The sequence below is a fragment of the Drosophila willistoni genome, chromosome 3R (genome assembly GCF_018902025.1).
Source record: "Drosophila willistoni isolate 14030-0811.24 chromosome 3R, UCI_dwil_1.1, whole genome shotgun sequence".
Taxonomy (NCBI): Eukaryota; Metazoa; Arthropoda; class Insecta; order Diptera; family Drosophilidae; genus Drosophila; species Drosophila willistoni.
Window position 1 is genome coordinate 20,131,536 of NC_061086.1, and position 27,386 is coordinate 20,158,921.

General features: G+C 42.3%; 2 protein-coding genes across 6 annotated transcripts; both read left to right on the forward strand.

The window, feature by feature from the left end:
* The first annotated feature begins 289 nt into the window (after positions 1-289).
* LOC6648073 (translation initiation factor IF-2, mitochondrial) lies at positions 290-2,745 on the forward strand. Of its 2 annotated transcripts, none has more exons than XM_023178247.2 (4): positions 290-464; positions 575-1,273; positions 1,339-1,758; positions 1,822-2,745. In XM_023178247.2, exons 1-4 carry the CDS (start codon positions 363-365, stop codon positions 2,653-2,655), a joined length of 2,055 nt encoding a protein of 684 aa, XP_023034015.1. In that variant the 5' UTR covers positions 290-362; the 3' UTR covers positions 2,656-2,745. The 2 variants fall into 2 exon arrangements, with proteins under 2 accessions (XP_023034015.1, XP_046869479.1); XM_047013523.1 differs by having other exon boundaries at positions 397-464; positions 586-1,273.
* Positions 2,746-4,405: 1,660 nt separating this feature from the next.
* On the forward strand, positions 4,406-26,518 carry LOC6648072 (papilin). Of its 4 annotated transcripts, XM_023178653.2 has the most exons (18): positions 4,407-4,826; positions 16,121-16,181; positions 16,249-16,427; positions 16,486-17,514; positions 17,578-17,881; positions 17,948-21,536; positions 21,655-21,834; positions 22,109-22,279; positions 22,391-23,439; positions 23,508-23,691; positions 23,759-23,959; positions 24,039-24,209; positions 24,462-25,030; positions 25,099-25,249; positions 25,376-25,801; positions 25,932-26,090; positions 26,156-26,275; positions 26,341-26,518. In XM_023178653.2, the coding sequence occupies exons 1-18, from the start codon at positions 4,804-4,806 to the stop codon at positions 26,502-26,504; spliced, it is 8,730 nt and encodes a 2,909-aa protein (XP_023034421.1). In that variant the 5' UTR covers positions 4,407-4,803; the 3' UTR covers positions 26,505-26,518. The 4 variants fall into 4 exon arrangements, with proteins under 4 accessions (XP_023034424.1, XP_023034421.1, XP_023034422.1 ...); XM_023178656.2 differs by lacking the exon at positions 25,376-25,801 and having other exon boundaries at positions 4,406-4,826; XM_023178654.2 differs by lacking the exon at positions 22,109-22,279.
* Positions 26,519-27,386: the final 868 nt, after the last annotated feature.

Sequence of the window (27,386 nt, forward strand, 5' to 3'; positions counted from 1 at the left end):
TTACAGATCAACCAGCGCCACCTAGCAGGCATGGTGGCGACGCCATTCACTCACTGGCGACCTCTGGGTGGGCTATAGTAACTTGCGAGTCGTTCTAATCTGTATGTCTGGCAACTCTATTGAATACTTAGTGTCGCCTCCTTTTCGAACATGGTGCGGCGAATTTAGCAGGCACAGTGGCGACACCAGATACTCACTAGCGACCTAGCTTTGATAACTTTCGAGCCCTTCTTATCTGTATGTCTGGCAACTCTCTTCTTTTCACCGCCTCCCACAACAGACAAACCGCTATCGATAGTAATTCGATAATAACATACATAACAAATGAATTGCGAGGCATTGGATTTAAATAATAATGCAAAATGTTGAACGTAAGCTGTTTTTATAGACTGAGTAACTCGCTTAGGAGACAACTGCACGTCGGTTCCACACATCTGAAGCGTAGGAAGACAGCAGAAGAGAAGGTAAATTGTAATTTACAACCCACAAGTGGTACAGTTTGACAGTCACTGCGGCGCATTAACCAAATAACAGCGGCTGGTGCTAAAACTGTACACGCTGACTAATGATATAGAAATCCCCCAGAATTATAGAGTACTCCCCCAAGAAGACACAAACGAGCAATGGGGAAGCATCCGCTGCAGCAAGCATCTGGCGGCACATGAGCGTAGCTCAATTGGCCAAGACCCTCGGGAGACCCATTGACGATGTGCAAGAGGCAATGTTGTATGTAAAGGGAGCGGACAATATTGAGGCCACGGCCAAGCTGCAAGATTTGAAGATCATTCAGGAAATCGCTAAAAAACTGGGCACAAAAACGCGGATTGTGGCCACACCCGAAACTGCTGTCGAGGATGAGCAAAAGGATCGCGATGTGGCACCCAGGCCACCAGCATCTGCGGAACTGCTGAAGGCACGTCCTCCCGTGGTCACGGTAATGGGTCATGTGGATCACGGCAAGACAACTCTGCTAGACTCGCTCCGTGGCGCCGATGTGGCCGCTGGTGAGGCTGGTGGCATCACCCAACACATTGGGGCCTTCACTGTGACCTTGGAAAATGGCGAGCGGGTCACATTTCTGGACACACCCGGTCATGCCGCATTCAGTGCCATGCGGGCACGTGGCGCTGTGGCCACAGATATCATTGTTCTGGTCGTGGCTGCCGAGGATGGGGTAATGGCTCAAACCCGTGAGGTTATCCAACTGGCCAAGGAAGTGGAAGTGCCCATTATTGTGGCTCTCAACAAGATTGACAAACCCGAGGCGAATATTGTAAGCCAAGTGACTCCCTTTCTTAGTAATCCCAATTAATCCTCTCTCTCCGTCTATAATTGCAGGAGAAAAGTAAACAACAATTGGCCCAAATGGGTCTCACGCTGGAGGAGCATGGCGGCGATGTGCAAGTCATACCAATCTCGGCGCTTAAGGGCACTAATCTGCAGCTCTTGGCTGAAGCTGTTAGCACGCAGGCCACATTGATGGGCCTGAAAGCAGATCCCACTGGTCTAGTCGAAGGCATTGTGGTGGAATCAAAGACAGATCCACGTCGAGGAAAACTATCCACTGCCATTGTTTCCAGAGGCACTCTCAGAAAGGGTTCAGTTCTTCTCAGTGGTCTTGCCCATGCCAAAGTCAGGGGTCTCTTTGATCACAATGGTCAACCGCTGACAGAGGCGCCGCCTGGAACACCAGTGGAGATTCTTGGCTGGCGTGAGCTTCCCCTGGCCGGAGAACTCATCTTGGAGGTGGAAACTGAGGTGAGTAGATAACAGATTTAACTCTCAGAGTCAAGTTATAATTAAGATTTCCAATTCTTGCAGAAAAAAGCCCATGCCGTCTTAAAATATCGTGAGCATGAGGCTCAACGGGAAAAGATCGAGTCCAGCGGCGATGAGATTCGCAAAAAGGAGGAGGAACATCAGGCCAAGTATCGAGCAGAACGAGAGGCACGTCGTTTGGCTGGACGGTTTCGTACGAGAGGTGGTCAACGGGTCAAGCAGATGGACATAAATGATGGCATACCCAGGGTCAGTGTGATAGTCAAGGGCGATGTCCATGGATCGGTGGAGGCCATTTTGGATGTGCTCGAGACCTACAACAGCAACGAACGCTGTCGCCTCGATATTGTCCATTACGGGGTCGGCAACGTCTCCGAGGGTGATCTGGAATTGGCCAAGGCATTCGATGCCATCATTTATGCCTTTGCCGTGGAAACACCACAAGCCAAAGCAGCGGGAGATGTGAAAATACGTAGCTACAATGTGATCTATCGGCTGATTGATGACCTCAAAGAGCAACTGAGCAGCAAGTTGCCACCTGTCGAGGTGGAGGAACAACTGGGCGAGGCCAATGTACTGCAGAGTTTCATCATCAACGAGGGACGCAAAGAGGTGCCGGTGGCCGGATGTCGCTGTACCAAGGGCGTTCTTAAAAAATCACACAAGTTCCGCTTGCTACGCGATGGAGAAGTGATCTATGACGGCCATTTGGAGTCTATGCGTCATCTAAAGAACGAAGTGGACTCTATCAAAAAGGATGTAGAGTGTGGTCTACGCTTCAAAGATACAAAAATTCTGGCTCAAGCTGGTGATATACTTCAATGCTATGCCACACAAATGGAAAGTCAGCAAACAGATTGGGATCCAGGTTTCTAATAAATGCACCACTGTTCCTACAAAGCCATCGACGGCGTTGTTATCGTTATCCATTACTACACAAATTGAATGAATTATATTATATATATATACATATATATTTGTGTGAAGATTATATAAAACAAATTCTCTATATAACATATCCAACTTCCTGTTGATCTCGCGCCCGAGCTATGCTACTCGATCACACACCCTTCACCCACATGCGCTTAGAATTGCTTAGGAACCACAGTACAATATGCAGCTGATAAGGAGCTCCCATGGACGGAAGCTGCTCCAAAATGGGTCAAAGCAATGCTAATTGGTGGTTCGTCGCACTTCTTTCTCGTCTCCAGTACCGCCCCCAGCCCCTGCTCCACCCGTTACCGCAGATAAACGATTTCCGTTGATGCCTGCCTAGGCCCAATTAGTATCGCATTTAGAAGAGTCCTACATACATATTCATACCAAATGAATGAATGAATGCCATTTACATACATTTTAGCGCGCCAAGTCAAGTGTATTTCTATAATATTATCTATCATTCCAAGAGTCAAGAGTCGTTCTATATAAATTTTTATCGCATATTCCCTTGAAATTCTAGCAACATTTTGAATGAGAGTGAATTTTTTTTTCTTTCTTTTTTAGCAAATTATAGATTTCAAATATCAAATTGGAACATTCTAACGAAAGCAAAAGTAATTTCCAAAAAAAACTTGAAGCCTTGAAGATTCAAAAAAAGAAACAGTTATTGATCAAGAAACTATATAAAGTTTTCAAGTTTTTTGGCTTGATATTAAGTCTTCAAATTTTTTTTTGGAAAGGAAAAGCAGAATTATCAAAAACCATGACAGGAAGTGTGGCTTAGGATTGATAATTAAAATAAAATAAATTAGAATTATAAATAGAATGAATGGTTTAATCGGAATGCGGAAGTAGAGACCAAAAAAAAAAAAACTTCTGGAAAACGTTACTTTAGTTTTGTTTTATGAATGAACTAATGGCAAGTAATCCACACCATGGGCTATTCGATATTTTACAACAATGTCAGACAAATTGAATGGCAGACAGACAGAGAGAAAGATCATGTGAAATGGACATGCTATATCCAATACGTCTGGGGGGCTTGTTAAAAAAAAAAAAGCAAGAAATCTGCCTACGCACACATGTGTTTTGTTTTGCTGTGGGTAATTAAAGGCCAAAGGATAAGCGGCAAAAGAGCAAAGGATCGCCTAGGCTACTGAAATTAATGTTGTCGACACATGTGCCCAACTTATCCAACTCATTAGGGGGTGTCAAGTGCAACTTGAAGATGTGTAAACGCATACAAAACACACACACACACACACACATGGACAGAAGAAAAGAAGGGGAGAGAGGAAGAGAGAGAATAACCAGTTGAAGACTTGGAGTTGGTTAAAGAGCATAACGAAAAGTTAGTCTCTTTTGATGGCTACAAGAAGCCGGTTGACCAAAAGGATCATTGGCCAAAAAACAAAACAAAAAAGTTAGTTATTCACTAAGTGGAGGGCCATTAACTTAAATACATTTTGGTATACGTTTGATCTTTCGTTTTTTGACTCGAAAAAAAAACCCTTTTATCCAGTGCCTCAGCCCTGATTAGGCAGCGGAAGCGATTGTATTTCTGGCATTATCGCAGCAGCCAGCAACAGCAGCGACGACGCATCGACGCAGCGCAACGTCGATCGGGGGGAAACTCATGATGATGGCACAGCACACACAGAATTAGAGCGATCGCATGTGCTGCGACTCGATCAGTTGCTGGCGGGCGCTCTAACCCTTCGGTTGTTTCAGTCTCATTGTGTGTGTGTTGCAAGTAAAGAAAGAAAGTGACCCGCGAGTGGAGTAGTCCTCCTCCTCCTCCGCCGCCCTTCACACTCCCACAACCAGTTAGTCGCGCTTCTTAATTCATCGTCAATGTGTGTCCTTGCCATGCGCAAGCGCAAAGTGCAAATTGAAAAATTTTATTTTCCCACATGATAAGAAGAAGTGTGCAAAATAATTAAAACTCAAGTGGCAAAAAACTCCAATCAATTTCAATATTTATCTACATATTAACTGTATCACAGAAAGTTAAATTATTCGTTTATAACCAACTAAACTGACGGCTGGAGCTGCTTCTGCTGCTGCAATCTTCAAGTGACAAAAATGGATTTATCGAGGCGGTTGTGGTAAGCATCTGACAAACAACATCCATGTACATATATCCCCCTTCTTCCTTCCATCTATCGAAATGGCAAACTGTGTTCGTGTTTGGCATGAAATTGATTCCTTTTGTGTGGCCCGCAAATTACTGTGTCAATGGGAATTTTAATTTCATTTGAACTACATGGGCAAACACTTGATATGTCGCTCCTGGCTGGTTGCCATCATCCTTCACTGATTGTCCTCTCACTCTCTCTCTGTGTGTGTGTGTGTGTGTGTTGGCCATGTGTGGAGGGTGTGGGTGGGTGGTTGGTTGGGTGGGTGTGAGTGACTTTCTGCTACTCATTTCCTGACTACGTGCTGACTATGCAACAGGCAGGCAACGGCCACGACACCACGACCACGACGTTGACTATGAGGATGACTCCTCCAGCGTTTCGTTATTGACACTACGCGACTGGCATTATCCTGGCCAGCGTTTTGTTTGCATGCCAAATTACATTGCCAACGTAATTGAAGTTTGTTAATGAAAATTGCACAAAATGTTTCAAACAATTTTATTGCAAACAGAATAAAAGCCCTCCTTCTTCTCTCTCAATTTCTCTCTATTTGCTTGTCTCTCGTTTTAATTGACAGCAATCACAATTAGCGTAATTCGATTCAAAAATCTTTTATTTCTCCCATATAATGAGAGTTTTTCTAAGGCAATTAAAAAAAGGGTTCAAGGTGAAAACTACAATCTATAAGCGGTAATTTAACGAGAAATTTTAAATCCTTAGAGTTCATAATTTCAAAATAAATTTTCATTAATTTAAAGTATAATGGGAAAACACCTTAATAATAATGATAAATTATGAGAAATTTCAAGTTATATATTTGATTTAAGCAAATTTACAAAGATTAAGATTTTTCTAGCAGAATTTTAAACCAAAATCCAATTAATGTCGATTATCATCGTTTTTGAACTTTAATCGATTTATTAGACAAGTCGTATTGGAATTGAAAATTGCAATTGAAATGTTTATGAGATAGTAAACTGTCTAAAATACAAACGGCAAAGGCAAATTTAATAAGCGAGATTAGAAATCAATTAGGATTTTGATAAATTTATATAAATTCGAAAATGGGAACCTGATAAGAAGTAGATAGATCAGCCCAGTAAAAATTAGGGTCGTTTATATGAATCCTTAGAATTTTGAGTAAATGTTAGACTAAGTAAATATATCTTTAACTTGTTGTTGGGCTTTGAGCTTGGATAAAATGCAACAAATACATTAAACGTTAAAAACAAAAAAAAAGTACGATGCACACACAAAATGTTCAATTCTGTGATTTTCAATTTTAGTTACAAGAGATTGATTAAATGGAAAAATAAGTTAAACAAAATTTTATTTAAAGCCTTGTTATTTTATAAAAGGTGTTGGATATATGTAGCATAACATTTCAATTGAAATATTTCACAAAACTTTAAGAATAATAGCTAAAAAGTTTGATTTGGAGTTAATTCCATACCTACTATATAGTTTTATTTTTAGTATCACATGTGTGTGGCAGAGCGTTTTATTACTTTTTCAAGAAGTTTTGTAATTTTTTCAAATGGTTTATTTCCAAGCTTTGTATGGATCTCGAAGCAATTGTACTTTTAGTTACAGGCTTTTTTTGCTTTACGAAGGAGAAAGATTTCTTTTGATAATAGTTTATACTGGAGTTGGTTTCTTTGTTGAATATAATGAGTAAATTTTGTTATATTAGAGACTTAATAACATAATAAAGAATAATCAAGACAACATTCAGAAAAACTCCAAAAGAAATGTGTTAAAATGTTTTTCTATCTAATAAAAAAGAAAGAATCACATTCGGCTAAGTTGCCATTTGAACAGTTAAATGGTTTTCAGTTTCTTTTACTAATAAATTATGAATGATTTAAAAAAAAACAATCGAAAAATGTTGTTAAACACTTTGCTTAACTTTAAACTTTAACAAAATTGATGAAATAATTGCTTTATTTCAAGTTTAAAGCAGTTTAGTTTATTATGCCAAGTTAATTTAAATGGCATTTAAAATCAGTAAAATATCCATGTTCTTCGAGGAGCTGAAACAAATTTAAATATACTATATACATAGTTAGCGTTTAGTTAAACGCTCATTCCACAAAAGATTCAAAACTCTGCCCTCTTCAAACATATATTCTTGAAATTTTCCTTGATTAAGCCATCTGATTTCCATAGATCGAGTATAGTTCTGCCCCACATTTTATACAATTTCGAATTTCCGGCTAAAAAATTAACTTCAAAAAGCCCACTGATCACATTGGTTCACATTTTCTGTTACACATTCTCACCTGTTAGTGTGTGTGTGTGTGTTTGTGTTTTTTCAAATGCCTTTTGTTGGTTTTTTAAATTGTGTGTGCCATGAGGAATCAAATCAAATTTTCGTATTGAAATGTAAATATTTATTCCCAACTAACATCCCACCTCCTCCTCCATGTCTCTCTGTGTGTGTATGTGTGTGTGTGTGCCCAGTTTAGGTGAAGTGCTTGCGCTTTGAAGTGCTTTCAGCGCAAATCCCAAAAAGAGTCAAAAATGTACAAAGAGAAGAGACAGAGGAGATACATAGACATCAGTTCAAAGTTGACGGCTAACTTGGAGAGAGATCAGGCCACAAAATGTGCTATACACGCACAGACAGCAAAAGCGTGTGTTGGGATATCTATTTTGTATAATCTGGCCATTTGGCCAGAGAGTTGACCGCAGCATTGCGTGCGTTTTATTTTTGGCCAAAGTCATAAACCTGGCACCGACAACATAAAAGCCCAGAAACTTGTTGCCTTCTGTGAACGATGGACGTACCGACCGACTGACTGACTGACTGACACTATGACTCTCAGATTCACTGGCTGGCAGTTAGCACAACCATTCGTCAAGTAGTTTTGTATTTTAAAGTCTTTTTTTTGTTGTTGTTGTTGTTTTGCGCGAAACAGTTTCCACTTGAAGGCGAAAATTCCCAACGCGTTGTCAACCCAAGAAGGATGGGAGAAGAGACGATGTTAGAGGGGATGAGAGGGAGGGGAGTCGGAGGAGAAGGCACACATCTCTGCTGATGAGATCTTTTATTTTCCATTTGGCTGTGTAAAATATGGTCAACATATGAAAACGTTTTTTCTCGAGGTTGAAATGCATGAAAGGAAGTTAATCAGAAAATTTTCGCAGAACACACACCAAATTTTTCGCTGCTTTTATAGTCTTGGGCAATTGAATTTATTCTAATTGAATTTTATCTTAACATTTTTCTGTCGGCCATTAACTTGGACCGACCATGGGGTCAAAAACTCTCTCTCTCTCTCTATCTCTCTGTTTCTCTCTTTCCATTAAGCCAGAATTTGTGACTCGTGACGTCTATGAACTTGAGCAGTAAAAAAAAAAACACTAAAACTTAAAGTAGAAGAAAGTGTTAAGACAAAAGGCATACAAATTAGTGAAATATTATATAGTTCAAGTTCTTGTTATATCATCATGCGATTGGAATTCTTCTTAGATTTAACCATAATTTTTCTTGGAAAAGGCACTAAATTCTCCAAACCAGAGGCACGCACAATTGTTTATTAAGTGTTTGTGTGTTTTTTTTCGTGTTTTGTTGATATTCAGTAAACAGCAAATTTTTTGAAAAATGTATGCTTCGGAAATGATATTCAGACACGAGCCTTGAAAGATATATATATGTACATATATACCCCACCTTTGACTGCCTCCACCCTGCGGATTTGAATTCGGTTCGTAGCATAAACACTCCAATTGCATAATGACTTCTTAATATACCAAATTGCCAATCTATAAACATATATTCCGATACATGGCGTGGGTGTTCGAAACGTGCAGAAATGCTAAGGAAATGCGTATGTCTGACATTTTGAAAATAAATCTAAAATCTGTTGCAAATTCATGGGAATATCGAATGATGCAGCAAATTAGCAAATAATTCTCATAATGATCGCTCCATGGATCAATTACAATCGCTGAAGAGCCAAGTTCATGGCGGCAAATGTTGCATGCTGCATTTGCAACATATGCGTTTGAGAATGAATGTGTTTCTCTTATGACAAGTTCTGCTGGATCGTCTGCTAATCTCTATCTCTGTCTCTCTGTCCCTTTTTGCTGATTGTTCCCATGACTTTATGTTCTCGTTCTGCTTAATTAACAAAGGCTGCCGACTATCTGCAGCATTTAATTGTAGTTCAGAGTCATTCAAAATCAAATGCTGCAAATATGTTAATGTTTAATGCCTCCCAAACGAACTGAAACCACATTGGTGCAGAGGTCGATGAACGCGGTCTGCAACGCGGAAGATAAAAAAGGATGCCCCGAAAATATGCCAAAGACGACAAAGAGCGAGAGAGAGAGAGAAAAAAAAACATTTTTGCTCGACTGCAAAAATATCCAAAATTTCTGCAAAAACTAGAGGCCAACACAAGACACAGGCAAGAGAAAAAACCACAAACGGCGATGCGTCACATGCAGCAGAAGCAGCAGCAGCAAAAAAAGGAGAGAAAAAATCGGCAACAAGTGAAACATGCGTCGAGGAAGAAGAGTCTGGCAAAGGCAGACAACGATACAGAAAAAAAAACAAGAAACATTCAACATACATATATAAATATTTTGACTGCCGGCAAAAAAGAAATATCGCGATCAGCGCTGGTGTTCCAACCCATCTCCTCCTCCTCGCTCTCCCCTACGCTGGCAGAGACGTGCCATGCATCTTGATGACAGGGACAAAATGATGACCAAAAATTTAAATCAGCCACAGTAAACATTTATTCTCATAAATACATGTATGTGTAAATGTATTGGGGCATGGGGCATGCCCCCACCCCAACCACCCAATGCCACTAATGTTTGTTACGTTGCAGCACAGCTTCCGTTCCCTTTTGAAGGAGTAGTGAATTTTATTTTTGGCCATTTAGAAAGTATGAGTAGGTAAAACGGGTAATGGTAATTACGTTATAAATCAATGTCTGGTCTACATTTTGGCTGTCAGTGATAAAATTTCAGGCAATTGACTTGGTTAACAATTCATTCGAAGGCTATTATAAATAACTTAAAAATCGTGTGCGTCAAACAACCTGTACAACCTGTGAGTTGATGCTCCCTCCCACCAATTGTTTATTTGTTATGCTGACTGGTGCTGACTAAAGCAATTTAAATGCTAACAAGGTCATGGAAGAGCAGATCCGCAATGACAGTTCGTGGAATACTTCTTAATCTCCAGCGAATTTCGAGGATATTTCAAGTATTTAGGGTACTTAATCCTAATCATTTAAACCATATGTATTAAAGATTGCTTAGAATTATGCAAGTTCAGTTCTCACACTATTAATTAAAAGTTCAGATAAGTGCAAACTTTAATTGTGTAGATAAGAAATCGAATTTCACTCACCTTATCACATCCCAGTGAATCAATTTTAGCCACATTTGAAATTATTAAAATAAAAAAGGCTAAAAAATTAGCTAGATCCAAATATCGATAACTTTTTCCTCTAAGCACACTTACACACACCCACACAAATGCGAACTGTTACTTTTTCTGCTGCTTCTTCTCTTTTTCGTCTTATAAAAGTTTTCAATATAAAAGTAATTTTTAATATAAATGTGAACCACTGAAAAGATTTTCATGTGAATAGCAGCATTTAAAGGTAATCACTTGAACTTTAACAAGATTTAATTTAATTTACATATATAATATACACTTTTTAAAAGCAAAAAAATAATTATTTTTGCCGGCATCACAAGTGAACGCAATAAGCAAAAAACAGGGAGAGAGAGAGAGAGAGTGCAGAGAGTAAGCTTTCTATTCTATTTTCTTAATGATATTCAGAAACAGGATTTCTATTACATAGACAAAATTCAAAAAATTAAAACAAGTCCGCCGATTTATTTTTTAAATTTATTACTATTTGTGATTTTAAAATTGTATATAAAAATAGGAAAATTCTTTGAATCTTTATAAAATGTAAAGGATTAATGTACGACAGGATTCCACACATTGTCTTTCAAGTAATCCTCACTTGGTAAAAGCATTTTAAAATCATAGAAACAGTTGCTCTAGGGAATATTTGACTTTTATAACTTTTAACTTAAATAAGTTAAGACCTAAGAAAAAACAAATCCTAAACTCTATTGGTTCACTCTGAATCAAATTCCGAATTTGGTGACACTTAAAATAAAAGCAATGGCATTAATTAAGACTTTTCATAGGGATAATCAAGTCTATAAATAAAGAGAAAGCATCATATCCTATTCCTGATATAATCTTTAAAAATACCAAAATTTTCACAATTCTTCAGATTTTTTTATTTTGATTAAGTAAGATTAATGAATTTTTTCCGCTTAATTCTCTGAATTTTGCCATGCATCCATTATAATCATTTGCTGAAAACATAACAAACATAACAATTCTAAAAAAAGAACGAAAAAGCGAAAAAAATACTAATAATTTTTATGCAGAATTGGGATATATTGTTGAAAACATTATATACATAATACATATATATTTTCATTTTTGTTTCTGCCTCCCTTTCAGCCATGGCTATGCTGTGTGTAGTTTATTGGCCACATATGTGTAATATCATGGTGCTAATTATGTGCTGATATATGCCAGATTAGGGGGCATCCTGTGAGAACTATTTTTATCATTAACTGACGTGGAAATGTTTATAAAAGCAACTTGATTAAGAGACTCACTTGCTGGCTCTCACCCACTTGTTCAACTGGGTGCAAAGTTCGCAAGAGTGCCTATAATAATTGGGTAGGCAGGTGGGTTGTTAGGTAGGCAGGTGGGTTGTCAGGTAGGCAGGTGGCCGCCTCCTCCATCTCCCCCATGTCGATGTTGTTTTTTGTTTCTCAAGTGCTATTAGTTATAAGTGAATGCAACTTGAAGCTCAAGCAGCTTGTTGCAATCTCAAACCAAATGAGTTGGGCAAATAGAAAATTACCAATGTTTGTTTGGGTCTAGCATGGGGTTCGGCTGTTGTTGCTGTTGGGTTGATGTGTCGTTGCATTATGATTGCCTCTAATTAGTTGCAGACGCATATATATTGCACTTCAAGTGGTCGCCTGCATTTGCCATTAAAATGTTGTTTACAAGTTAAATATTTTTGCTGTTGCCGCCGTCAGCGAGTGTGAGTGAAATTTATGGGTCAGTAAGTTTTGCAAAAAAAAGTTTGCAACCAAAGTGAAATCCCTCCACATATATCTTCTCTATGTATGTATGTATCTGTCTGAGTTTTCTTTTGAGTCTCCTAACTGTAGATTGTTTGTTTGGCCATTTACTTTGCTCATTTGGTCAAATGCGTGACAAATATTTCAATAGGCAAACATTGTTGTTGCCATTGCTGTTGCTGCCGTAGATGTTGCTGTTGCAGATAAAATGCCTTTTAGCAACATTACAAAATGTTGCATAACCCCTTTTTAGATATGTTTATTATTTTCACCACTCAATTAAGTTTAATTAATTTTGAAATTGATAATTGCATGGCCTAGGTACATAGGCTCTTATGCCAGTCAAAATGACAATCTGCCAAAGGCACAAACACTCACACACACACACAGAGGCTGTACGTGTGTGTACCTTACTTTATGCAAATGCAATTAAAATTTCAACAATGCAAACATTTACTTCCGTTGCAACAAATGTCGTAGTTGTCGTCTTTGTAGCTAGAGAGGCAGCATCCTCCTTCTCATAGAGTCATCATCACCAGCAACAGCAACAGCAATGGCAATGGCAACGGCAGCAACAGCAACAGCATTTACCTGGCCACAATTTGGCGTTTTGCATTAGTCTATGTTTATCTTGCGTTAATTGTGTGACTATGTAATTGTGTTTGCACGTGTGCGTACAAAACTTCTAAATACATATCAAGAAGAGATACGTATAGCATGCAGTTAGTTAGTTATATAGATACTCAAGGATACTATAAACTAATGAGGCAAATCTTAATATAATTGTTGCCTGTTTAGCTTTGTGTGCCCTACCAATAATAATGCTGATTAAGGCCACACTTGAAAAATGTTTGATAACAAAGTCTCAAAATGTTGCCGAGACGCTCCAAAGTTTTGCACAAAAATTTTGAACGCTAAAATATTTCGCCTGGCTGCAATTTTTATTTGCTGCAATGAAAAGTAAGGCAACTAAAAGGAGAGCGAAAACGAAGATAAAATGCAGCAGCAACACCAACAACAAGAACAAAATAAAATGCCAGCATTTTATTACAATCAGCATAAAAAGGCAAGAAAAGAAAAAAATATAAAAACGAGGGGGGCCAGCAAAAGTCAAATGATTGCATTGCAGCTGGAAAATCGGTGGTGAATCGGTGGGGGGTTGCCCATGAAGCATTCAAGGAACATTCCATCTTCATCAAAGGCTCCAGTGCGGCATCAGCATGCCACGCACAATTGTTGCACCCAGCAACATTTCGATTGGCATTCAACGAGTATGTATGCACAATACTTTACTTACCCTCAATGCCCTTATTGCCCCCTGTTCGACTCAAGTGGCATGGGAACAGGCACTAAGTGTTGCGATGTGCTGCGGGGTTGTGGGGTTGTGGGGTTGTGTGGTTTGTGGGTGGGGATGCAACCTCGGGGAACGATGAGTCATGAGTGATGTAAACAAATCAAACGCCAGCCTTTGTCTTCAGGTGTGAAATCTGCTTAGAATTTATTTTTGCTACAGCAACTTTTGTTTAGATTTGAAAAATAAAACTTGCCACATACTATACAGTCTATTTGTATATAGGTATGTAGTACATAAAATTAAATGTAATTTGTTATTGTTCTTGAGTTCTTGGTGGGAGTAAGTGGCTAAATGTTATTGTTGCTCTGCTGTGGCTCATTACCGAGGCGCTTTAGTTATTTATGAATTTGTATTTTGTGGTAATGGGGGAGGAACATTGCAACATTTTTGGAAATGCACTTGTTGCCTAGACGATATTTCCAAATACTTAAAACAAAACGCACTTTTCCATGGCCATATAGACAAATGGTATGTGAAGTGATTTTGAACAAATACTTATTGTTGACTTAGTTTCGCCCTGAAATATTGATGGAAATTGTGGTAGGGGTGTGTGGGGTGAGATCTCAATTAATATCTATTTGTTTGACCTGAAAAGTTTATATTAAGAACTACAGGAAGCAAGCAAAGCAAAAGGGGTTAGGTGGTTAAGATATGTATGTATGTGTACCTATAAACTAACTAAAATATATAGTGAATTTAGAAAAGTATTCAAAAATGAGCACAATTTGAGTACCTGAAACTCCCCTGACTCAAAGCATTATCATTACCGAATGACAAATTTCATGTTTGCGTGTCCTTACATGGTTTGCAGTTAAGTCTGAAGATCTATAAGAATGTTGGGTTTGAGTCTCTTGTAAATCTCTGTTTTATTTTTCTCTCTTTCTTCAGCTCTCTCTCTCTCTCTCTCTGTTCCACTCACTAGCAGACAATGCACAATGGTTGCTATTGTTCAAATGACACATTATTCTCCAGCGGCCTGACCTGATCTTGGGGGCTATTAGTGTTGAAAATCCTTCACTACCAATTTAGGGCATTGGCAAAAGGCAAACCAAACTATTGTTTGGCCCCCATTGGCTTTTGTGGTTATTATTCTTTTGGTATTATTGTTGGGGTTTCTGTTGAATTTAGCATTTCCGCTGTGGGGGCTATTTGTTTGACATTTATGTGGCGGTGTCGGTGGGTGGAGTTGGTTTACATGTCAGAGGAGAGTATGCTCTATCACATACATATGTAACTCATTTGATGTTTATGTTGTATATATCACGTGGCATCCGCCACATGTGGCACATTGCCTTTTTCCTTTCTTATTTTTTTGTGTGTGTGTGTGTGTATGTTGGCAAAAGGGGGCATAATTTTTGCGTAATCAGTGGCACCACAAAGAACAAAAATATAAACCGGGCATAAAAATTCATGAACCAGTTGCGGTTGTGCTTATGTTGTCTCAGCAGATTTTGTCCAATTAATTGTGTCTTCTTGTGTATCCTGTGCCAGAGGAGGCGTCTGCTCGACGCCATCCTATCCCCAATCCCCGAATTTCTGTTACTGTGACATCTCTAGCTACAACCGATGCTCAATGGACTGTGAAATGTGTGACGTTGTCGTCGTCTTGGTGGCATTTGCCAAAGCAATAGGTGTCCTGGCATTGGTTTCAAAAGGGAAATGCGCTCAAATTGCATTAAAATGCCAACACAGAAGCATAAAAATTATGGCCACACACTTGGCGTGCCTTACTGACTACGACTGCAACTTGTCCTGAACTTGGTTGGTTGGTTGGTTGCCTCGTTGGCTCTCTGCTCCTGTCATAAGCAGCACGCCTGCTGCGTGCTCCTCCCCGGCCCCTTAAAAAGACATCAACTCGAAGGCGTCCATGTGTAACAAAACGAGGCGGTAACTGTTAAGGAGGACAGGGGATTGCACGCAGTGTCAGAAATTAAATTGGCAAGACCCCAACAATGAGTAGCAACTACTACTACTGGTAGTAGTAGTAGTAGTTCCTGCTGGCTCTCTTTGTCTCTCTGACTGCAACATTGAACGCTTTTGACATATTCACGCAAGTTGTCCGCGTGTTCCTTGCCTCCTCCTGGCAGCGGTGGCGGCGTCGCCTTGTCTGCGGCATAATCATATATTCTCCTACTAGCGGGGAAGGGGGTACTTATTATTTTTGCTTGTTCGTTTTGGGTTCGCTTTTTATTTTTTTGGCAAATCGGCAGGAAGCGCTTCTAAATTATGTCTTGTTTATGTGGCATTGCATATTTATGGCCCCAGCGACGCATAATAATAAAAACAAAAACTGAATCTTACCAAAAAGAAATTGCAAATTTTTACTTGACCAAGTTACCCATCTTTGACTGCTTTGAATGCCCCACTCCATCTACACCATCTCCTTCTCCAGCATTTCGGTTTGTCTTTGAGCAAAAACAAGTTCAATGTTTGTTTGCACTGACCAGAGAGCATAAACAAGTTCATGATGACAATATTGCAGTTGTTGTTGTTGCTGGGAAGCCCTAGAAAAGTTTATTTGTACACCTTGGCCGGACGTGGTGTGTGTGTGTGTGTGAGAAAGTCCAAGTTGCTTGACAAGCAATGCATAGTAACATGTCAACCATCGTCACCTACACTTACCGCAATGGCCTGTTGCATCTTTAATGAGACTCCGAGTGTCTCTTTGGTCAAGCATGCGGCAAAGTCAACAAAAATGCAACATGTGACGTAGTCACGCTACAACGTTTAATTAAATTATCTTTCACTTTTGCAGCTCAACTGCCTTGATAGCATTCATCATACTTATAGGCATCCATAATTCACAGAGTAGATTCGTAAGTAAACAAGATTGGAATTCATTTACACAATTCCCCGCATAATGGCACGCGTTTCCCCCTTTAGCCTGGACTACGACAAAAAAGACAATATGGTGCGAATATGTATCTACCGGCCAGCTCGGTGACGCCGGGTGGCGAGGGTGAAGATCCCAATGAGTGGACTGAATGGAGTACTCCTTCCGATTGTTCACGCACCTGCGGTGGGGGTGTCTCTTATCAGACGCGCGAGTGTCTAAACAGAGAGTAAGCAATGCCCTTCGATCAAGAAGTCCTTATGATACTACTTTTGAATCCTTTCCAGTCACAATGGCGATGCCGTTTGCAGTGGTGGCGATCGCCGTTATTATTCCTGCAACACTCAAGATTGTCCGGACGAAGATCCCGACTTTCGTTCGCTGCAATGTTCGCGTTTCAATGACCAGAAATTCGATGGAGTTCTCTACGAATGGGTGCCCTATACCAATGCACCGAATCCGTGTGAGTTGAATTGTATGCCAAAGGGCGAACGGTTTTACTACAGGCAGAAGGAGAAGGTTGTCGATGGCACACGTTGCAATGACAAGGATCTCGATGTCTGTGTGAATGGACAATGCGAGAAAGTGGGCTGCGACATGATGTTGGGCAGCGATGCCCAGGAAGACAAGTGCCGCAAGTGTGGTGGAGATGGTAGCACCTGTAAGACAATTCAGAATACTTATAGCTCCAGAGATCTGGCTGCTGGATATAATGATTTGTTGTTGGTACCACAAGGCGCCACCAATATACGCATCATAGAGTCAAGCCCGTCAAATAACTATTTGGCCTGCCGCAATCAGAGTGGTCACTACTACCTGAACGGTAATTGGCGCATTGATTTCCCACGTCCCATGTTCTTTGCTGATTCCTGGTGGAACTATCAGCGCAAACCCATGGGATTCGCTGCACCCGATCAATTGACTTGCAGTGGTCCCATATCCGAGAGCATTTACATTGTGATGTTGGTTCAGGATAAGAATGTTAGCATTGATTACGAGTACAGCATTCCCGAGTCGCTGAGTCACAGTCAACCGGACGCCCATACATGGACACATCGCGAATTTGGTCCCTGCAGTGCCTCGTGCGGCGGTGGCACTCACAAGCGTACCGTGACTTGCCACAATCGCATCAACTTGCAGGAGGTGGACAGTGGACTCTGCGATCCTAATGCCAAGCCCGATGAGGAACAAGCCTGCGGCACAGAGCCCTGTGCTCCCCACTGGGTTGAGGGCGAATGGAGCAAATGCTCAAAGGGTTGCGGCTCCGATGGTTTCCAAAACCGAACAGTTACCTGCACTCGCATCTCATCAGATGGGTAAGACACAGTCACACTTTGAAGCCTTATCTAAGATATGTGAGTAAACCTTTAATTTTACAGGGAACATACAGTTGAAGATGATGCAGTATGCCTGGAGAAGGTTGGCAATAAGCCGGCTACGACTCAGGAGTGCAATCGTGATGTTAAAAACTGCCCGAAATATCATTTGGGTCCCTGGACACCATGCGATAAACTGTGCGGCGATGGCAAGCAAACCCGTAAAGTTACCTGTTATATTGAAGAGAACGGCCGTAAACGCGTCTTGCCCGATGAGGATTGTGTCGAGGATAAGCCTGAGGCGGAGAAGTCCTGTCTCCTGGCACCTTGTGAGGGTGTTGATTGGATTATTTCACAATGGAGTGGTGTAAGTATTTTGCATAAAACGTATGACGGGTAGTACCTTTTCACAGGATCCCTATTTTACCAACAGTGCAACGCTTGCGGACAGAATACTGAGACTCGTACGGCTATTTGTGGATCGAAGGACGGCAAGGTATATCCCGAGGAGTTCTGTCAACCAGAAGTCCCCTCACTAACCAGGGAGTGCAAGTCACCGAAATGCGATTCACAATGGTTCTCATCGGAATGGAGCAAATGCTCGGCACCTTGCGGCAAGGGAGTCCAGTCCCGCATAGTTATCTGCGGTGAATTCGATGGCAAAACGGTTACGCCAGCCGCTGATGATTCCAAATGTAATGCCGATACAAAACCAAAGGCTGAACAAGAATGCGAGGGCGAAGCAAAGGAGTGTCCGGGAGAATGGTTTACTGGCCCATGGGATGAGTGCAGCAAACCTTGCGGTGGCGGTGAACGTGTTCGTGAGGTCTTGTGTCTTTCCAATGGTACCAAGGCATCTAATTGTGATGGAAATAAGGTGGAGTCCATCTCCGAGAAGTGTAATACTGATGCTTGCACCGATGATGAGGTTTTGCCTCTTACCAGCACTGATAAACCCATTGAAGACGATGAGGATGAGTGCTCTGAAGATGACAGTGATGTTGAGTTGATCACGGATAGTCTTCCAGACGAAACAAAGAGCACCGACCAATTTGAAACCGACGATGATTCGGAAACGGAATCTACTCTGTTCACTGATGAGCTGATGTTGAGTGATAGCCCTGATACATCAACCACTGAAGACTTGGCTTCGACAGATAGTACTGTGGAAGGCTCTGGAGATAATACAGAGAGTACATCGGACAGTGGTATTTCATCTGTTGAAGGCAGTGGAGATACCGATGAAACAACAGATTCATCTTCAGACGCAACAACTGATGTATCAGGTTCCACTGATGTCTCAGACACTTCCAGTTCTGAAAGCAGCGACGCAACATCCGAAGGATCCTCGGGTGCAAGTTCTGAATCGAGCGATTCAACTGATGCGTCTACAGAATCCAGCGATCTTTCATCAGCAACATCTGATGTCTCGACTGAAATATCTGGATCAACAGATGCTTCCAGCTCCACAGATGCCTCAAGCATCTCTTCAGACTTGACCTCTGACTCCACAGATTCCTCCGATAAAACAACTGACAGCAGTGATGCTACATCTTCAGTTACCGATTCAAGTGACACCACAGATATTCCTGCTTCCGAAGGATCAACTGAGCAATCGGCTTCTACAAGTGGATCAGAATCAACCGATGCTTCATCTACATCTGGTTCAACTGATGCATCTTCTTCAAGTGATGCATCGTCCACGACTGATGGTACAACCTCCAGTGATGTCTCCGCATCGACAGAGTCTACCTCAGAAGACACCACTGAAAGTACACCCGAGACTTCTACGGATACAACCGAATCCTCATCGACTGACGATTCAAGCACCACAGATGCTTCAAGTTCAGAAAGTACAGCGGACATATCTTCCAGTTCCTCAGTATCAAGCGATCTATCAAGCGAAGAATCAACAACCGAAGGAGGTAGCACTGTTGAAAGTTCTACTGATGGTTCAAGTTCATCTGATGGTTCCAGCGATGGCTCCACCGATGTCACAACCGATGCATCAAGCGATGCCTCAACTGTTGGCTCCTCCGATGATACGACCGATGGCACATCAGATGGCTCCACTGAAGGTTCATCAGATGACACAACTGATTCTACCAAGGAAGACAACACCGGCTCAACCGAAAGCACCGAAGCTGGTTCTTCAGATGGATCGACTACTGACGTTAGTAGTTCTAGCGGCTCGTCGGATGCCACTGAATCGACTGATCTTACTGATTCAACTGCGTCACCTGGATCAACTGATTCTTCCACCGACGCATCCACAGATTCAAGTGGATCAACGGAATCTACCGAAAGTGTTGCAACTGAAGAAAGCACATCCGAAGGATCAACCGAAAGTACGACTGAAGGATCTACAGACAGTTCAACTGAAGGATCCTCTGATAGCACCACTGAAGGAACCTCCGATAGCACCACTGAGGGATCTACTGATAGTTCGTTATCCACAGACTATGGCAGCAGTACTAGCGACATCTGGAGTTCATCCGACAAAGATGAGGAGGCTGACTCTACTACGCCAAATACCTGGGAATCCACAATCGGAAAGGATAAGCTGCGCAAGTGCAAGCCCAAGAAGAAGGAGTGCTCCAAGTCCAAATACGGATGTTGTCCGGATGGCAAATCTACACCGAAAGGTCCATTTGACAAAGGCTGCCCCATTGCCAAAACTTGTGCTGATACCAAGTACGGTTGCTGCTTGGATGGTGTCTCACCAGCTGAGGGCAAGAACCACAAGGGTTGTCCGAAATCGCAGTGCGCCGAAACTCTCTTTGGATGTTGCCCAGACAAGTTCACTGCTGCTGAAGGTGAGGATAATGAGGGATGCCCAGAAACGACAACGGTGCCACCTACAACAACCTCCGCCCCTGAAGAGACAACCATTGAAGTTGAGGGCTCCGGCGAACCTGAAGCTGAGGTTGCTAAGTCATGTTCGTTTGGTAAATTTGGCTGCTGTCCGGATGGTAAGTCGCCAGCGAAGGGTGAGAACTTCCAAGGATGTGAGGAGAAAGCAGCGCCAAAGGAACAACCAAAGGGCTGTGAGAGTACAACACACGGCTGTTGCCCAGATCGTCGCACTCCTGCTGCTGGTCCTGATGGACAAGGCTGCTCAGCTTGCACAGCGGAACCATTCGGATGTTGTCCTGACAACGAGACACCAGCTCATGGCCCAAGTGGTGAGGGCTGCTGTCTAAGCGCTGCCTATGGATGTTGTCCTGATAATATTGTGCCCGCTCGTGGTCCCAACTTTGAAGGATGCGATTGTAATGCTTCTCCCTATGGCTGCTGTCCAGATCAAAAGACTGCCGCCCGTGGCTACAACCAAGAGGGTTGTGCCTGCGAAACCACTCGCCATGGCTGCTGTCCCGACAAGATCACAGCTGCCAGTGGCCCCAAGTTCGAGGGTTGCCCCTGCGAAACAACTCAATTCGGTTGCTGTCCCGATGGTCTTACCTTTGCCAAGGGACCACATCATCACGGCTGTTACTGCTCTCAGACGGAGTTTAAGTGCTGCGAGGATGGCAAGACTCCGGCCAAGGGTCCCAACCACGAGGGTTGCACCTGCCTGGAAAGCGAGCACGGCTGTTGTCCCGATGGCGTTAGCAAGGCCACAGACGACAAGTTTGGTGGCTGCGAGAACGTGCAAGAACCACCACAGAAGGCTTGTGGATTGCCCAAGGAGACGGGCACCTGTGGAAACTTCAGCGTCAAATACTACTTCGATACGTCATATGGCGGTTGCGCCAGATTCTGGTACGGAGGCTGCGATGGTAATGCTAATCGTTTCGAGACGGAAGCCGAGTGCAAGGATACTTGTCAAGAATACGAAGGACAACATGTGTGTCTGCTACCCAAGAGTTCTGGCCCCTGTCAGGGATACACCAAGAAGTGGTACTTCGATGCTGATCGCAATCGTTGCGAGGAATTCCAATATGGCGGCTGCTACGGCACGAACAATCGTTTCAACAGTCTGGAGGAGTGCAAGGGCACTTGTGCGATCAGTGAAAGCTTACGTAAGTAAAGGGACCATTCAATCTAGGGATGAGGAAAGGAGAAAAGGAGTCAGTTATCTGGCTAAAGCATACCAGTTTAAATTACTTAATTAATAGATTATTTTTGATTATATTGCAGCTGCTTGCGAGCAGCCAGTGGAGAGTGGTCCATGTGCTGGAAACTTTGAGCGTTGGTACTATGACAATCAGACCGATGTCTGTCGTCCCTTCACCTATGGCGGTTGCAAGGGCAACAAGAACAACTATCCCACCGAACATGCCTGCTCCTATAGCTGTCGTCAACCGGGCGTACTTAAAGGTTTGATCTCCTCAACTACTAACTTAGTTTGTATCTATTTATTAGTTTGGGGTCTTGTTTAATATTTGCTTGGGCTTATTGTTAAGCTATTACTTAATTTCTTTTATCCTGGTTAACGGTTATGTTTTTCCCACAATTTCCTTCCTATTGCTTGGTCTATTGGTTAAATTGTATGCGCATGATTGCTTCTTACTTCTTACCTGCACCTGAACCTGAACCTGAACCCGACTTCCCCACACCAAACAAACTCCTCCTGTCACTTACAACCACCCAGAGCAATGCTCACTTCCTAAGCAAACTGGTGATTGCAGCGAACAGCATGCCAGATGGCAATTCTCTGAGACCGAGAAACGCTGCGTGCCCTTCTACTACACGGGTTGTGGTGGCAACAAGAACAATTTCCCCACATTGGAGTCATGTGAAGACCATTGTCCCCGGCAAGTTGGTAAGCTTTAAATGTTGTTGGCGGCTGCTTTAAATGTGTGCAGGAATCCCCAGTGGGATGCCAAGAGCAAATAATTACTTAACAAATTTTCATCCATTCATTGTCCGGCAGCCAAGGATATATGTGAAATACCCGCTGAGGTGGGTGAGTGTGCCAACTATGAGAGTGTCTGGTATTATGACACCAAGGAAGAGTCCTGTCGCCAGTTCTACTACGGAGGTTGTGGCGGCAACGAGAATCGTTTCACCTCCGAGGAGGCTTGTCAGACACGCTGCGAGAAGAAGAAAGAAGAGCCAACCCCCCCGCCAGCCTTAAGTACAGCCCATGTTTGTGATGAGCCCGAGAGTGCGGGTGATTGTGACAAGTGGATTATCAAATGGCGTTTCGACAAAACTTCTAGCTCATGTACTCAGTTCTATTATGGTGGATGCGGTGGCAACGGCAACCGTTTCGACACAGAATCCGACTGCCAGCAACGTTGTGGCAGACAGCCCGAACCTGAGCCTGAGCCCCAGCCACAGCCACGTCCAGTGCAGACCCAAACCCGTCCAAGACCGGCCGTTAATCTGTGCGATCAGCCGGCAGATGTGGGTACATGCGATCAATATGTACTCAAATGGAATTACAATGCTACAGAGAATCGTTGTCAGCAATTCTATTATGGCGGTTGCGGAGGCAACGATAATCGTTTCGAGACAGAGCAAGACTGTTCCGCACGTTGTGCTCCTGCGATAGACAATCGGTTCGATGGGCCCGATCCTGAGGAGCAGCATCCAGAGCCCGATACATCAAAATGCTTCCTGGCCTACGATTCGGGCAATTGCTATGAAAATGTGACACGTTGGTACTACAACAGTCAGGAGGGTTTGTGCGATGAATTCACGTACACGGGCTGTGGCGGCAATGCAAATAACTATGGCAGCGAAGAGGAGTGTCAAAACGAGTGCAATGATGCCCAAACCACTTGCTCCCTGCCTCCAGTTCGTGGACGTTGCGATACTCTGTCTACCCGCTGGTTCTTCGATGAGCGTACTGGCGGATGCCAGGAGTTCGAGTTCACCGGTTGCCGCGGCAATCGCAACAACTTTGTTTCAGAACAAGCCTGCTTGCAGTATTGTCGCGATCAGACAGCACCCGAACCAGAACAACCACAACAACCAGTAAGGATTAGGCCCAGACTATGTATGTGGAGCAATAGTTTTAAGGAGTGTTTGCATTTCTATTGCAGGTCTACTCAGTCTGTACGTTGGCTCCCGAGAGTGGAGAGTGCGACAATCATACCACAGCCTGGTTCTACGATAACGATAAACTGGCCTGCACAGCTTTCACCTACAGCGGCTGCGGCGGCAATGGCAATCGTTTCGAGACCCGTGATCAGTGCGAACGTCAATGTGGCGAATTTAAGGATGTCGGTAAGTTATTGTAGTCTCTTTTTTTCATTGAATAGCTAATCAATATGTGCGTGTGTATGCGTTGAAGACGTTTGCCATGAGCAAGTGGATTCAGGTCCTTGCACTCAGTGGCAGACCAAATACTATTTCAATAGCGACAAGAACGCCTGTGAACCCTTCACTTATGGCGGTTGCGATGGCACAGGCAATCGATTTAACGATCTTTATGAATGTCAAACGGTTTGCATAGCAGGACGTGAACCCCAATCCCCGGCAGGTACTGCCAAAGGTAATGAAAGAAATGTCAGTCCGACAAGTGTTCAAGGTTTCTAATCCATTTGTATATGTATCTCTGGTTCTGTAAGTAGAAATCTGTTTGCTGCCGGTGGTTATCGGTCGCTGTAATGGACCAGCGGTCCAGGAGCGTCGTTGGTACTACGATGATGCTCGCGGAAATTGTGTATCCTTTATCTATTCTGGTTGTTCAGGCAATCAGAACAATTTCCGCTCCTTTGAAGCATGCACGAATCAATGCGGAAGTAAGCCTCTCCAAGAGCTTCTACACCAACTTGCACCTTGTACCTTGCACTTTGCACCCTGCACCCATCTTTTGCCCACCTTAATTTAGAATGCTTGATTCAGTAGAAAAATAGTTGAAGTAGTTTTAGTTTCTTCTGCACTTTCATTACCCTTAAGTTTGCACGGGTTCTTCTTCGGGCGGGATATACTAAAAGTAAATTGAAGCATTTATCATAATAAATCTAATTACAAAATTAATATCGTCTTCACAGAGCCTGTCGACAATGAGATTGATAATGAAATTGGCCAAAGTCGCTGCGAGAGTTACGAGAACGAGTGCCGCGATCTACGTTGTCCTTATGGCGTTCGCCAGGAGGCGGCCCGTTCGCAACCAGAGTGCACCCAATGCGTGTGTGAGAATCCCTGCGAGAACTTCGACTGTCCCGAAGGCCAGCAATGTGCCATTGAGGTGGTTAGTTCCGGCGATCGTCAATTTGAGCCCATCTGTCGCGACATTAACAAGCCCGGAGAATGCCCACAATTGGCAGCCAATGCCAGCAACTGTGCTCGCGAATGTTACAATGATGCGGACTGTCGTGGTGACAATAAATGCTGCAGTGATGGCTGTGGCCATCTCTGTGTCCGCCCATCACGGCCCACTCTGCCACCAGTTACTCGTGCGCCTGCCGTCCTTTATCCAGGTGACGTGAAGGCTGCTCTGGAACCCAAAGAACAGCACGAGCTGGATACTCACACCTCAATTGGTGGCATTGCTGTCTTACGTTGCTTCGCCACCGGCAATCCAGCACCAAATATCACCTGGTCTCTTAAGAATGTCGTGGTAGGTTAACAATTCAACTCTCAAAAGAATGTTGACCGTAAAAAATGTTCTCTTATATTCACTTGCAGATCGATACTAATCAGGGTAGATACGTCTTGACCTCCAATGGTGATTTGACGATTGTCCAGGTGCGTCAAACCGATGATGGCACCTATGTCTGTGTAGCCAGCAATGGCCTGGGTGAGCCAGTTCGTCGTGAGGTGAATCTACAGGTGACAGGTAAGTCGAAAATTGAACTATATTTGATCTGGTCTTGTGCTTTGTTTATGTTTTTGTTTGGTGCTTGGTAACTAACTGAAATTTATGCATGTTGCTTGTTCTGATTAATTCGCTTGGTGTTGGTAGCTGCTACGGATATATCCGCTTATGTGTTTGGCGAGAAGAATGTTACCCAGATTGTGCAATTGAATAGTCCAGCTCTGGTGCGTTGTCCAGCCGGTGGCTATCCAGCACCGCATGTTAGCTGGTGGCGAAACAATCAACTATTCGGTCGTCGTGCCAGCGAGCGGGCTGAAATGACTCGCGATTATTCGCTCTTCTTCCGATCGATTCAATTGTCGGATCTGGGTGTCTATACCTGCGATGCCTATAACAATCAACGACCTGCCTCACTAATTGTCACTCTAAAGGCGGTGGGCCCAGCCCGATCGCTAAATCCGGCGGATGACCAATATTTGCAGTATGTGATAGATCCGGCCACAGCGCCAGTGACACAGAGGCCAAGTTATCCATATAGACCCTCGCGTCCAGCTTATATACCGCCACCGACAAGTAAGTAGACGCTTTGCATGATTTACCTTGGCATGGGAGCTTGGAAATTCGAATGTTGAAAGGGTCCAAAATTCGGTGGAGTTACTTTGTTATTAATAATACCTAATCATGTTTTTTCGCTCTCTCTTAGTCAATGCCAATGCTGTTCTTAGTGCGAACCCTCAAAATTCGTACACGCCCGGCTCTACCATTGCCCTTAGCTGCGCTGTGCAGGGCTACCCAGTGCCCGAGGTGACATGGACCAAGGATAAGGTGCCATTGCAAAATAGTGAACGCATACAGATTACATGTGAGTCAACTTATTTGCTTAAGTTGAAACCCGGATGATTACTAGTAATGTTTTTATTATTCTAGCATCCGAGCCTCATCGTTTGGTAATCAGTAATGTGAATGTTCAAGATTCTGGACTCTATGGATGCACAGCTCGCAATAATATCAACTGGAGCTCAAGCGAAGAGACGATTACAATTCAATGTAAGAGATTTTGACTCCAAATTGATTGTTTCTCTATCTAATATCAATTGGATTTTTCTTTCTAGCTATCATACCTGTGTCTCCTGAGTGCATTGATAATCCTTACTTTGCCAACTGCAAGCTAATCGTGGCTGGACAATATTGTGTCAATAAATATTATGCCCAGTTCTGTTGCAGATCCTGTACGCTTGCTGGCCAAATTGCGCAGCCACATCCAAATGCTCTATAATTCCGCACATAAAAGAAAGAAAAAGAAAAACAACAAAAAAAATTGCCCCACAAAACTTAATTTTAGTCAAACTTTCACTCGAATAATTTGCAGCGATCCCATTCTTAAAATGCAGTTAAACCAAATATCTAATTTACAGAGATCAATCAACGAAATAACGAACAATTTTTTAAGTTAGTTACGATATACATATATTTTTTTCTTCCAAGCACACCAAGCAAATAGTATTAGTTCTGTTTTATGTTTTGTTCCTATTTATATTCTTGAATTATCTTAAATTCAATCTCCATAGTTAAAGGAAGAAACATGGTTAAAAAGCGTTTTTCACTCTTATTGTTCTATATATATATAGAGTCTACGATAAATATTTGTGCAACGAGCAAAAGTCTTTAAGTCTTAAAAAAAAAACCATAATATTTGTAAATAATTTAAAAAATTTATCTAATAAACACGAGTGCATATGTATAAATAACCAGGTGATTTGGCGTTGTTGTGTGTTAACTAAAATGAAAATCGAACTGGTAATCGTGCTCGTATTTTTTTTTTGTGGAGGAAATCAAGCATTTTGACTACAAAATTGCTCTGGGATACCGAAAATTGATCAGTTTCAAAGGTAATATATTGGGATTGAGGAGGGAATTTTAATCGTTTCGCCATCAAGGATTCGCCACTTTAACAAGAGCTCAATGAATGCCATTATATTAATATTCACTTCCGTAGTTACGAAATTATGCAAGTAATGAAGTAATAGTCAAATGTATAGGACGAATGAATAGTAATAATAATTCCATACATGAGGAATTCAAACTCTGAAAGAACAATGATTGCTTCACGTCTAAATACTTAAAACTTTACGAATATTTCAAGTATTATGTGTGTTTT

Excerpts from the sequence above, each read along its gene's own strand:
- LOC6648073 (XM_023178247.2), top strand. The coding sequence starts at position 363 with ATGTTGAACGTAAGCTGTTTTTATAGACTGAGTAACTCGCTTAGGAGA. Across the intron at positions 1,274-1,338 it reads ACAAACCCGAGGCGAATATT|GAGAAAAGTAAACAACAATT; the intron begins GTAAGCCAAGTG and ends CTATAATTGCAG. Across the intron at positions 1,759-1,821 it reads TCTTGGAGGTGGAAACTGAG|AAAAAAGCCCATGCCGTCTT; the intron begins GTGAGTAGATAA and ends CAATTCTTGCAG.
- LOC6648072 (XM_023178653.2), top strand. The coding sequence starts at position 4,804 with ATGGATTTATCGAGGCGGTTGTG. Across the intron at positions 17,882-17,947 it reads TTATTTCACAATGGAGTGGT|TGCAACGCTTGCGGACAGAA; the intron begins GTAAGTATTTTG and ends TTTTACCAACAG. Across the intron at positions 26,091-26,155 it reads TGAACGCATACAGATTACAT|CATCCGAGCCTCATCGTTTG; the intron begins GTGAGTCAACTT and ends TTATTATTCTAG.